Genomic DNA, 14,120 nt, shown 5'->3' with positions numbered 1-14,120 from the left:
ATGCCCATATCTGCTGTTTCTAGAGTGGAGGGACAGGCACCAGCTGAAGAGTCAAACCCTGGATACCTCCAGGGGCCCAGACAAGCCTAAGTGACACAGATGCTCCAGTGTCCACCTGCTTACAGGAGGAAGCAGTACACTGAGCTCTGGACCAACACAAACAGCAAGGTGATGTACATAACCTCTGCTCAACCTTGCTGAAATCTGTCTGGTTCCAGGTAGTGGTCCTGAGCAGAGCATTCACTATTTTACCTTTATCTTTCCTAAAAAAACCTACAGATATGGAAATTAACACTGAATAGGCAACCATGGTAACTTTCACTTAGAAAAATCCCAAAGTAAACGAGTGAAGTGCAGCTTTCCTTAGTGTTGAGAAAAGGTTAGTTCTTAACAGAGCTAAAAACCCTTTCGTTAAAATACAAAGAAAAAAAAAAGAGAAGAGCTGCTAAACACATGCTTTTACACAAAAATGTGAAAGCATAGCGGTTAAGGCTATGTATTTTGTAATACAAATATTAACAAAACTGAAAAAGTCTCTTAGACTGATTGCTGTCAATTTTCTTTGGCAGATGATATTCTAACAAGAATTTGACAGGCTGATATTTCAGGGTGGACTCTACAAGAACTTGGGCAACTCTGGCACAATAGTCCCATAGGAACCACTCTACACACCAGCGTTTACAGAGATTTTGTTGAAGACCTCAAGACTGGCAAAGCACAACTGAATTAATTTCTGGAGCAAAGCTTCCTGTGATGACAGCAGAGTAAGAAATAAGTATTGTACATAACTAGAATTTCAGATCTTGCTTAATATTCTAGCAAGAAACACAAAATAGTGTAATAGCTTTTACATTTTAGGATGATAAAGATTTACTTTTATTTACTTTTCTGAAATGGAAAACTGTGATTTGAAATTAACAAATACCAAAAGAAAAGTTCACTTTTCTACAGTGAGGATGGGATTAGGACAAACATTAATTTTAGACATGCCATTACCTACCTCCACAGTGAGTGGAAGAAGTCTAGCTGGCAATAATGCCACTGAAGTCCAAGAGGCTGCGTCAATTTGTAATAGATTGTAACATCAATGTGCATGTCTTGCTGCAACCATGTAAAAAGTTTGTTTCTCAACCAGTCTAACTACTAACAGTTGTTAATGAATATGGCTTTTAAATTTATTTAACCTCAGGAAGAATAAACTTCTTGTGAGAGCCACTGCATACAGAGGCTTTTGAAAATATCTCGCTCTCAATCCTAAAGGTAGTTTATGCTGCAAGTATAATTAATCTAGATGGGATACAAGCCAGTTACAAGTTTTCCTGAGGCACAAAGTTTTAATAGAAAAGAAACCTCAGAGGTAGGGGAAGGAACAGAAGTATGTAAAGGAGATAATTAGGCCAGAACAGCAGAAAGTAAGCTCACACAGTAAGGGGCTTTCCAAGAGATTAAACCTCTGAGTTCATGCTTAAATAAATCAAATGATTTGTGATTCTGAAGGACCACAAAAAGGATCACTTGCTTTTCTGTTGACCAAATTACAATTTAGATGTCAATTTAGAATCCAAAGAAATAGTGTGCAAAGAACTATGGACAAGAGTGTTACCTTGATATTAGAGAAGTTTCAGAACTAACAAATTTGTCTTTAGAACAAGTATTTGAAAAAAAACGTAGGGCTCCATGATTAGTTAACTAAATGGCTATGGGAATTTTTGCATGTGTTAAAGTAAGTCCATGCTGTATATTTTCAGCACAGCTGAAGATGCTGGGGACAAACATGATAATGTAGACTTCATCTTCCCAGTTACACTACTGTGAGTTCACTTGTAAGTTACTATCAATATCCAACATTTGGCAGGTACCTGATGCAGGCCAAACACTTAGAAGTAGGCACAGACTACATGAATATGTACTTCACAGTGATGGTGATGCATTGTGCAATCCTAAGTTTAGAGCTGCTGGTGTTAGACCTCCTTCACACTGGGCTACAGGAAACAAGGAGTCCAGTTTCCTCTTTCTCCTGCCCTTCTGTATGAGATACATCCTCTTCTCTGGAATAATTTACCTTTGTTTCAGAACAGCTTGAAACCTGACTTCTTCAAAACCTAGATTTCTGAAGTTGTATTGTGTCTGTTTTCTTTCAGTACACGCCTAGACTTCTAAATAATCAAAATATCCTGAGATATTTGAAAAGACATATTAGCTGTATAAAGCTGTTTGAGGGAAGCGAGGGCATCGCTGAAAAATGTCCATCAGTGCTGCTTGTGGAGAAGTCATTCAGAAACCCTACCTCTGCTAGTCCCAGACAACTAACAGCTGCAAGCTCTGAGAAGGTCCAATACATTACTCGTTCTTTGAAGGTAAGTTTTATCACTTACTTGATATAAGCACGACGGAAACAGTTTATCAGAACTTTTTTAGAACACAAAAGAATACACGAACAACTAGGGGCACTTACAATATCTGTTTGTATCAGTGATTCATTTTGATACCTTTTTTACATCAACTAAAAGTCACCATATTTTCTTATTGTAGTTTTACCTTCAGTGTACAGAGCCAGACTTACCAGCATTTTAGATACCATCTTCAGTGAAAAAAAAAAGTCATCACAAAATGTATGAACTCAGCACTTTATTTGATGAGTGTAAGCCCACAATTACTCCAGATTAATTTTCTGAAAGAACTGAATTCATAAATAACAAGTTAGTAGTAATTTAGAACATACATGACATAGAACTCAGGTCCATCTTGAATCTGCATCTCAGTTTTGGTTTTACAACTCGTCAAGAAAAGGAGTATTTCCCAAATTCCCACTAGCTGCCATTGATTTCTTTCCACTGACAAACTTCTTTGCAGCCTGAAAATAAATCAGGAAGATGGATATAAGGAAATACTTGCTACAAGTTGATCTTGCTGCTCATAGCTTCAAGTTATCAAAAAAACAAATCCCACCACTACTACAGTACATCAACAAGTAAACCATCTTCCTTTTGCTCTCTAAACTTGCTTGCTTCAATACAGCTCCTTGTTACTTTATAATCTAAAGAGGCATAGAAGAATGACAATTGGATATAAAAGGCATAAACTCTTTGAAAATAGTTATTCTTTCAAAAATTATTGCACTACAAGATACAGCAGATCTCTCCTTACCACTAAAGCTGTTGCTAGTTGCTACTGCAACAAACTAGAGATGACTGGGAAAAAACATTTTCTATCTCAGAATTTCTCTTTCTGATGGATTCCTTTATGAAGTTTGCTTCAAGTATAAGCAACAAGATAATCTGGAGTAGCACTGCAGTTACATCTATTTATCAGTGAAAGGCACTGTTTTATTAAGCACACCACATTCTCAGGAATACAAGAATGAGAATATGAGGACTCATGAATCCTAAAAGCTTTGACACAGAAGTACCTGCTGTGGAACTAGCATCAAGTTTTCCATGACTCCTAGTTGACAGTTTTGGTAAATTTAAGTGAAGTAGATGAGAATTTTACATACTCCCAGCTACATTGTTTTTATATTGTATTGGATTAAAGGCTCTTCTGTTAATAAAGTAAGTAAAAACATCAAAAGATAGCCAGATGAGATTTGTAAATTAGTTGGGTTTTTTTAAGCACACACACATATACTATCTTTTTATAAAAGCACATACAAATGAGCAGCAGTTTTGTTTAAAAAGAAACAACTTACACAGGGATTAAGGAACACCTGTAGATGCAGACCCATACTTACATTCACAACATCAGCAGTGGTTACAGAGTCGATTTTTTGAGCAACAACAGATGGTGATGTGTGTGTGCCAGAAATCAACGACTCAGAGCCAATTTCATTCAGCAACCCTTCTGCTGTCTCCACTGACATTAAATAGGTGGCTTTCAGCTGGTTTCTGCCATCAAACAAAACATTAAGGATGAGTAAGCATCTAAGTCCTTTTATTGCCTTTCCCATCGCCCTCATAAGTGAAAAGAGTTCTTGGTGGTTTTTAACATTTCAAAATTCCTCTCCATTTTGAAAGGTTTTCAAGTATGGAAGGGTTCTGTAGTTAGGAAACAGGCACCACAAACAGTCCAAGCACAAAAGTGACACGGTACTCAAACAACTACTGCCTTGGAACGATCAGCCACCCCACACACTCAGAAGATCTCTAGCTCTAAATTTGTTTCTGTTTGAAGTAACTAATGCAGGTAACCCAGGAACTAGACAAATTATCAAATTTAAAAGTTAGGTTTAAAATTGATTCTTGTTTCTCATCAAGAACAGACATATGCAGAACAACTCTGTTGAAAGCAACAAAGAAACAATGAATGTAAATGGTTAGGCTCCTTCTGCAATAGTTCCATGTTCTGTTAGAAGACAGCAAGTTTACACTGGTCTTCCTGTTTCACTCGGTCTCACTGGTACATATGAAAACCCTATGTTTATAAGCTAGTCCTTCCATTCTTTTTTAAAACACAAAATGGTAATCATATTCTATTGAAATAAATAATTTTTTAAGTGTATTGGTATTTTTGACTGAACTGAAGACCCTGCAGATACCACTGAGCTTAAATGTTTTTTTTTTTTTGGGGTGGTGTTTTTTGGTCACTAAAGAAAAAAAAGAGCAATACAGAAAATATGTGAAGCCATTCCAGAAGGGTAACTCAAAAAAAAAAAAAAAAAAAAAAAAGCCACAGAACTGTGTGCAACTCCTTAGTACTAGGCAGCTTCATTAGAAAAAAAAAGATAACCCAAAAACCCAAAATCCACTACAAAACAATAACCACCACATGAAACTAACAACACCAAAAAGAAAGGTCTAAAATTCACCACTTAGCTAGTAGTGACTAAGGCACAACAAGTCATGTCTAGGTTTTAATGTTTTGTGTAATCAAGCTTTACCTGTAGTCTTGTAAGTATTTTATATATACAACAGATAATATTTTCATTTTGCTGCTTGAGTGAATCTGAACTATATTTTATATTTTTAATATCTGAACTCTATTGCAGAACTATAGTTTTAAAGGCTCAGTGCAGTTCAACACTACTTGGAGACAAAGCACCAACTAATGTGCACAACTCTCTATAAAACAGAAACTCTAAAGTTCTGTTGGTATTACTGCATCCCTAATAGTAATTTTTGCCCATCTCAAATATTCCTAAGGGCACGTATTTTAAGCACTTGGATATAACATCATTAATTCAGTGCTTTAAACTTGCAGACCGTCATTCTTTGAAGATGCAGAAAACTGGTCGATACAGTTGTTTTGGGAATTGCTGCAGTGTGACTGTAAAGGGAATTACCTAAATAATGCAATTTAGGATTCTAATTTAAATACATTTTAATACTACAGAGTATGATTAGAATGACAGCATCTGCTGATACTTGCCAATTTCTAACATTGGAACATTTTTCAGAGAAGATTAACACTTATCTAACACGTTTTCATTAGGAAATACCACGAGCAAAGAATTAGTATAGCTTTGAAATAAAGCATATTGACAGTGCTTCAGTTTTAATGCAGGAAAGTGAGTGGTTCCCCACTGAGCTAATTACAGGACAGCAGTAAACTTCACTGTACAGAATAATCCAAGTGTTTGACATATAGCTATGTGTTAAGAAACTTCTCTTCACAATACACAAGACAGCTCTTCATGCACTTACTTCGCCTTTGTGACATCGTCATCAGTGACACTGCCCTGAGCAACTGCCTTTATCTGGTTCAAAGCAGCTTTAATAACCTAAGGAAAAATAAAGCATTGAAGACTTCTTCCCACATGAATTTTCAACATGTTATTTCTATTATCTGGCATCTTAGAAACTTCAGGGGAGAGCAGTTGACAGTGTTGGGACTGTCTGCTTCAACTCTGAAGAGCTTTACAACAAAATTAAAACCATTGTTATACACATCCACGTGTGACACAAAAACCAGTGTAGATTTAAATTGCAACACCAGATTAATTTCTGTGGTCTCAACTTTTTTCATAAGAGTAGCAAGTCCTGTCAGCTTCAAGAGCCAGCCTGTTCCTCACGATATACTTAGGCGTACCCATGTAAATCAGCAATTACAGGCAGAAATTCAAGGTGTGTTACTAGCTCTAGCTGCTCCTAGGCCTCTGCCCTTCCCAGAAAGCAAAGCTTGTTCCCAGCTTACAGAGCTAAGTCATAACTGAACATGCAGCATTGTTATACAAGAAACCAGTTGAACTGACTTTTTTTAGATCAATCAGTCATTATCTCAAATCAAAACACTAGTTTGGGGGTTACATTGTTAATACTTGAATTCTAATCTGCAACTCACCTCACCAGCATTTGAAGCCTGGGATATGGTATAAAACCCAAAGAGCCCAGAATCAGAGTAATTAACATTGAACGCGGAAGCCTGCAAAACAAACACTGTCATCAACTGTTTCAAGTACTACAACAACTTGACATCAACCAGAGGAAAACAATTACTATAAGGATCTAAAATACTGTAATTCAGGAAGCTAAACTATCTGTGCAAAGATCAGGTTGGAAGGCCTTCTCTGAAATATTGTAACTTGTGCAAAAATGAACTAATTAAGATTCTAGCTGGAGGCAGTAGCTTCTCAAAGGATAACATGCATTTTACTTAAAGTATGAGAGTCCAGTAATCCGTTGAACTTACGTCAAATGGCTGGGTAGTTGCTTTAGCAATACCCTGGGACAATTTGCTGGTAACGTTGCTTCCTCTCTTGATAAGGGGTCCGGCACCTAAAACATGCTGAAGAACACCGAATGCATTTGCTTCTGCACTCCCAACAGCAGCTCCTTCTGTTACAATAGCAGCATGGACAAGGCTATCACCATTCTGTTCCCTGATTTCTCCTAAAAATACAACAACAGAATGAGAGGCAATGCAGCACTCAGAAACCATTGTACATTCAGAGGTACACAAAAGAAACATATCTAGCCAGGATTTAGGTTCACGAGAGAGAAGACAGGGTGTGAAGTTACGTGTCCACTCAGGAACACAGCAAGACACAGTTAGTAGGCTTTAGGTCACACTAAAACTTCCCTTACATTCAAAAATTTTCTTGCAAGCACAAAATCAAGTACCTTATTGTAGCTTATTTGAACCTGATCCTAAACCGTACGCAGTATGATATGATAAAACTCAAGAGTCTCCAGATAACAAATATCCAGAAAAGCAGTGTACCTTCTGTTCGTAATATTTCTCCTGTCTTACAGAAACTGAAGTTATTCCAGTAAAATATTAAATTTTGGAAACTTTATTTTCCCCTCCATCTGTTTAGAGTGATCTGATACTCCAACTAAAGACAACGTATTTGTGTTAGTACTAGATACTGCTCCGAAAGAGCCAAGCATTCCTTTGTCTTTTATGAAAGATTTAGGACATTCTAACAGATCTTCCCTAAAAAGAAAGCCTACCACCACTTCTAGACAGTCCTTCATCTACTCTTAAGAGAATCTTCCCAAAAACACCAAGAGAAACCATATGCCAGCTTGTTTTTCACTTTATGGAATAAATTATCTTGCAGGTAAAGCTTTGTTGGAGATATGGGTTCAGTTTTATTGCAGAGCTTTGCATGTTGGGGAATAATCCTCTCCTCCTTTCGATGGGAGATGCCTCCGAACTGTCACTTCCTGTGTACAGCATTTGGTACAACCATATAGTTTTCAGTTGCAACTTACCCTACGTTTATAACAAACAGAAAATCAGTCATTGATAACAGATACAACAGACATGCTCACCCCCTTTGTAGACAGCCTTTGCACTAGAAATGCCAGCTCCGCCTCGGATGTTGAGAAAGTGCTCCGCAATTTGCTTTAGCTCAGAGTGCTTTACACCTGCAATAAAATAGTAATGGCACTGAAAAGCTGTGGCACTTACACAAAACTGTTAGGTGCACCATAACATTCCACTTCTACAGAGAATTCAAATTTCTACAGTAGTTGTCTCTTACAAATTGCAGTGTCCCTTGGAGAACATACATACCTATTCCTATGAGAGCCATTCTTGAACTTGTGAAATTGTTCTGTACAAAATGGTGAAGCTGCAACAGTAAATTCACATTTTAGGGTATTTTGTGTAACAAATAAAAATAACAAGTGTGCTTCTGACATCAGCCTTATACTTAATGCAGCAAACTCCAATGCTTCCAAAAGGAACTGTCTATAGAACAGCATTTGATGCACTTTCCAGTGACAACTACAAAACCCTTTTACACAAGAACACTTACCTTTCATTGCCAGCATTCCTACACACAGAAAGCCACTGACATGAACCACCTCGCTAAATGTGAATGTGAGTTCTCTAACAATACTAAAAGCTGCATGTTAATTATTTTAACACCAAACTAATATGATAGTAACTACTGACTGCATATTTACTAGATTTTCTCTCTCATCTAACCTTGATAAAGAAACTGAAGCAGAATTTTAACAATGTAAATAATCCTACCTGCTCCGAAGTTATTTTTCCAATGCTGTAATCTGGACAATACAAGGGGTTTGCCAGAGCATTCTTGTAAGCAGCAGCGTGCAAGTTTTCCAGCACTCCTGACAAGCACAAAGTTGCAGTGATAACGATTAATATAAGAGGCACTTTTATTTAAGATTATGAATGAAACTAAATGTTACTCCAGTGAAACAGAGCTGTGGTCCACTTTAAGAACTGCAAGATCTGCAAAAGCAGGTCTGGAATAATCCAATACACATGGAAGTTTCATCAAAATCCTTGGGCAACAGAATTTGGTCTGAGACCTTCCAGGTTTTTGTAACTTATTAAAAAAAAATTCAAATAACCTGCATATGCTCAACATTCTTTATCCTCAACAGCAAGCTATAAATGTCATCAGTGTTTAGGGGACGGGGAGCAGTAGAAAACAGTAACAAAACCCAAGATCCTCTTAATTAGTTTCAGAATCATCTATCATCTTCACTGTAAGCACCTCTTATTCTTCAGCTTGAGAAAGAACAGGCTCTTTATAATACTATTTGTAGCTTTGTGTGGTGTCTCATCTATTTCCCTATTCAGATGAAGAGTGCTAGTGTCTTCAGCTCCCTTGTCATTAGCTTTGTCTTGCATCCTACTCATTCCTGTTGGATATTCTCAAAATGTTCTCAAGAGAAAGATGACACTCTTTTCTTCATAGTTCTGATTCTGAACATAACTGTAATGAAAATATTTAATTACTATGCAACCAATCTATAGTTGATACAAGTTTAGAAAACAAAGATTGTTCTTGATTCTGATTTTAAAAAATAGCAGCACTTCAATATAAGCCAGAGACTTTCCAAAGCCCAACACTGTGGTGTCATCTTCAATGGGTTATGAAGACGAGCACACTTCACAGTGTAGTACAACTGTTTATTGTGCAAGAACTATCTGGGTGAACTTGGATGACTAGAGTTAAGTAACACAAGATATACTGGAATAGGTTTGGTTTGGCTGAGGCTTTGCATTTGCTTTTTTTTTTTTTAATTCCATGAACCTAAATTTATAAATCTAAAACTGGAATTCATGTTTAGTGTAATGAAAATACAAAATTTTTATACCAAAATGACTATACAAATTCAAGAAGTCTATTGTAGAATAGTGTTTCCACATTGATGAGTAATACCTAAATATTGTTTTTAGAACACAAGCTGCTTCAACAATACGGTCAACAACAGTTCTGACTTGCACATTCTTTGGCTGTATTACAAAAAATTTAAGAAGTTAAAATGGAAGCTGTCAAGGAGCAAGGTGGAAGCTGTCTTCAGCATCTTACTGGCTAAACATTGTTATGCACAGGCTGGAAAGACTTGTGGGGAAAGACCATACCTATCAATGGGGAAAAGCTGAAAAATTAAATGGCCGTGTGACAGAGCAAAAGGAAAACTATTTTTTCCAAAGTTTTTCATTTTAAAGACATTCCCATGAAGCCAATGCAGTGGATCAGAAAGCACACTTACCAACTTGAGGATTCTGAAATGCGATTGCTTTGTCAACTTTTAATTGTGGCTGAAGATCACTTACTTCCCATGGTCTGAACTCTGGTGCTGTGGTGACATTAAGAAGGTACTCCATTACTGTATCACTAGACAAGAAAGGTCACACGGGTGTTAAACACAACAGAAGTAGCCCATGTTTCTTTGGAAGTTGAAAGCAATTCAAACTAATCTGTAAGCAACGCAATAGCCACAACATATTTCATTGAGCCAGAGCAGTAACTAGCACTGCTGTACAAAGTATGAGAATTCAGCTTCAGGTCTGTAACATTTATATGCTCAGTAACATGATCAATAAGCTGAATATTCATAGGGTAATTTGTTGACTTATTACAAATACATGAAAATAGGTATTACTTCTATGATAGGTGTCTGCTACAGAGAAGTTTATAAAGAATGCAGTAATTCATTTTACAGTGTACCTAGATACCTACACGTAGTCACGCAGGCATTCGACAGAGTATGTCATTTTCTCTCTTGTCGAGTACACACTGCATGAGAAAAAAACAAAATTCATTTCAGCAGAGAACAGAGAATTGGATTTTCACATATATTCCCCACTGAATTTGTCAGCAAGATGATGACTAGAATATCTGTTCACCTTAAATCTGACTGAGATGACTGCTTAAAGGAGTGATAATATACAAACAGCAGAAACAGATGTAACAAACTCCTATCTTAAGTATTCAAGTAACAACAAGTACCTTAAATTCTGAGGGTCACAAAACACCACAACAATTCAAGGTAAAACAACAAATAATGCTGAATAGCAACATTTGAAGAAAAACGTGTTTATGTATTAAACATGGCAATTCAGAAGTTATTCTCTTTCAGCAGAAAACATATTTGGTCTTTTCCACTTGCTCCAAAATATTTGTGATTAAGTGGAGTAAAAAAGCATAGAGTCTCACAGTATTTAAAACACTGCTTTTAACCAAATTCTATATAAAATATTTTGCTGGATGATTTCAAGACACACCGCAAGAAAGCAGGCACATTGTGATCCACCTTATTTCTCTTAGGCTTGTTTTCTAGGCTTTAAACTCTCAAATCATGAAAGCTAACTACTGTCTGAATTGTTCCAAAGTTGCAGTATGATGAGTGGTATCTGTTAACAAAAGATGGAGGGAAAAAAAAAAACATATCTACTGACTTCAGAAAGTGTAATCTTGAAGTCTGAAACGGCAGAAAGAACATTAATCATTCTGGACATATTAAATTTCTTTTAGGTACACATTTATATTCTTTTAACTGAAAGGTGTTCATAAAATCCAAATCATGGGTGCTCTCTCAAACCTTAATGGAAGGAGAAGTACAAAAGACATTCCCTGTCAATGTTCACCCTTTAAGTACCATCACCACGTGGAGCTTATCTGCCCACACACTGTTACACTTGTTGCTTTAAGTTTCTTTTAGTCATTCAGCTTCTCTGCATCTTACCAAAACAGGTATCTTTATATGTAGTTACAAACCTTAGGCTGGCCCCAACAGCTTCAATGCCACGAGTAATCCGGAAAGAAGACGCCCCTTTGGTAGTCTGGTTAAAAAAAAAAAAAAAAAAAAAAAAAAAAAAAAAAAGGCAACAACTTAAAATTTTAGTTATTTTAAGAACAGACTTGCCTGAGGTTGTTCAGTGCTCAGGGAAAGTCCCAACAGCATCTGTTTATTCATTTATGCAGAAGCCATTTTGAAAAGTTGATCCAGGTTACTGCATCCATACTCCCCATCGTTTCTGTCATCCCCCCTGACTCTGCCGTAGATGCTCACATATTTGCTTCCCAGCCCTGTTCTAGAATGACTCAGGTTTGTCTAAACATCTAAAAGGATCCTGAATTAGCTCAGCCTGACAAGACCAGGGCAAGGAATGTCTACATATACTATTATGCTGACAGCTGTCTTGAGGAAACTAACTTCAGGCAGCACTTGGGAAGGAGGTAATAAGCATCTGGGAATGTTTGCCTGAAACTGAACCATCCAGCAGCAATCAAAGACGTGCTGGTGGCGCTGTGAGGCTCTAATTGTCACAGCTTAGCTGCTGTTCCAGAGGATGTGTTTACATCTTCAGCTAGAGCCAGATAGCAAGGGAGATACAGGGGAACGGCCACAGGGGGCCCAGCCCAATTCTGTACCTGACAGCAGCAGCAGGACAGGCTGTTTCAGTCGAACATCCCACAACCCATTCCATGGTACTCCTGCAGTACCATAGGAGTTACTCCTCATAGCAACTGTTTAATGACCTGCTATCAACAAACTTGACATTATTTTTTGAACCTGCTGATATATCATCTGCCCCCACAGTATTTAGCATAACTTAAGCCAAACATAGTATAGGAAGGGAAAAAAAAGAGGTTAAAATATCTTGACGGCAGTAGTAAAACAAACTATGCAGAAATATTCCATACACATGCAAAACTGCTATCAGCCACCCAAATGAACTTTTGCTGCAGCTTAAACATCAGTTACATGCATAGCTTGATACAGATTTTTTTTATATATATATAAAGACACCACTAGAGAGCACAATTCTAAATAAATATCACAGCCTGTCTTCCAGGTATTAATTTCTCCTGCACTTGAACCATGTAATGAAGAATCAATGTACACCATCTTCCACTTTATAAGTTCTCTAACATTAAATTTTACCGTACAGTTTCTTTTTGCAATCACAAACATTCCACCACTTCATCCATGGTCAACATAACAACAAAGAGAACGAAAACCTACCAAATTTGATGCCAGACGAAGTAAATGAGCAGTTCCTAAGTTACTGGTAGTTTCGTATCTGCTGCCTGCTTTAATAAACACACCAATTCTTGAAGCTGGAGAAAAATTTTCCAGAGATGCAATAACTAAGCCATTTGGTAATTTGGTAATCTGTATTAAAAAGAAAAACTTGTTTTAGTCATCTACTGGAAGTACTGTCACAATTCTGCTTTGAGTTTTAAAAGGTGAATAAAAAGGATAAGAGAAAAATATTCTAGTATTCATACCAACCTCAAGATCCTCAGACTCTGGAGATAGTTTTACTCGTTCTGCAGTTGCTGAGGGTGCAACTTTAGGAGCTACTTTAAGTGAATAAAGTCTCTTCTGGAGGACAAAGCATAAGAGAATGGAATTCCTGAATTAGTTCATTACATGTTCCATACATACTGGAAAAGCAGCTAATTTTGAAGTAGAAATACAACAGAGGATGAACAACTTCAAATCCCAGAGTATAAAGGTGATTCCCTTGTAAGTCCTGTAATAATTTCTTTACATCACTGTTGGAACCTTTGCAATAACTTGCATGAGGTCTCTGTAAGTTCAGGAAATAGTACTGTAAGAAAGCTTTTCCTGCCCCCCTGCCCTAACCTCCCTTCTCCCCCCTTTTGCTGTTGTGTAGTGGAAATCTCTACTGATACTATATAGCCTATAGGGCCACTGAATAGCAATTAACCAAACAAGCCGCTAACAGTGATCCACACAGGCAAAACACAACTTTGGAGATAACTTTCTCATTCAATAGGTGTAGGCAGTTCAGCTCCTAAAGAGTCATCTCTCAGAACAGCAACCTATCTACCCTGACTGCTGCACACACGGCATCTGAATGAAATCTGAAATGCTACTCCCTTCCACCCTTTTTGGAGGTTTCTTTACTTGTAAAACAAAAGTATTTATTACTTTTCACATTAAAAAAATCCCACTTAATTCCCACACACCTTACAGTAAAAACAGAGAAACAAAAGCAGTATTAGTTGTAAGGATACCAATAACTTAATTCCCCTTGCTTTGCCACATACTCTATTCTATGTATTTTGTATCTAGGAAACGCTTTCTTCTCCCACTATAGGTTTGTTAAGACACCTAATTTTAGCGTCTAAAACTGACCAAACCACACTGTGACTGAGCAGTAATCTGTCACTCTCCTCGAGGAAGCATTTACAGCAGAGACCTCACACAAGCTATATCCCCGCTCGGGGGCATGTCTGTAGCTGACCCAGCGCTCTGCCCCCTGCACGCTCCTTGACGACTCGAGCCCCACTTGCCAAGGGCAGCACCTCGCCACGACCAGCTGAAGCGACCCCAGTGAGACAGGGCCCCCCAGCGAACGCTCCTCCCCTCCCTCCGGCCCCACGCAAAGCCCCGGGTGAAGGCGCAGGGAGCGCCTCGCCCCAGCCAGAGCTCGCG

The 14,120-nt window shown here is 37.7% G+C and overlaps 1 protein-coding gene across 1 annotated transcript; it reads right to left on the bottom strand.

Moving 5' to 3' along the window:
* Nucleotides 1-2,611: 2,611 nt before the first annotated feature.
* Nucleotides 2,612-13,071, bottom strand: LOC103775789 (cytochrome b-c1 complex subunit 2, mitochondrial; the record flags this gene model as incomplete). Its single annotated transcript, XM_008943262.1, has 13 exons — nt 2,612-2,854; nt 3,731-3,884; nt 5,640-5,716; nt 6,277-6,357; nt 6,625-6,824; nt 7,713-7,808; nt 7,957-8,014; nt 8,422-8,519; nt 9,918-10,042; nt 10,388-10,444; nt 11,426-11,490; nt 12,678-12,827; nt 12,948-13,071. Coding segments are annotated over 13 exons (1,369 nt in total), but the record flags the coding sequence as incomplete, so codon positions are not given.
* Between the last annotated feature and the right edge of the window lie 1,049 nt (nt 13,072-14,120).

The sequence above is a fragment of the Merops nubicus genome, unplaced genomic scaffold, assembly GCF_000691845.1.
Source record: "Merops nubicus isolate BGI_N331 unplaced genomic scaffold, ASM69184v1 scaffold44466, whole genome shotgun sequence".
In the NCBI taxonomy this organism is placed as follows: domain Eukaryota; kingdom Metazoa; phylum Chordata; class Aves; order Coraciiformes; family Meropidae; genus Merops; species Merops nubicus.
The sequence above is the reverse complement of the archived record's forward strand: the minus strand, read 5'-3'. Positions and strand labels throughout refer to the sequence as shown.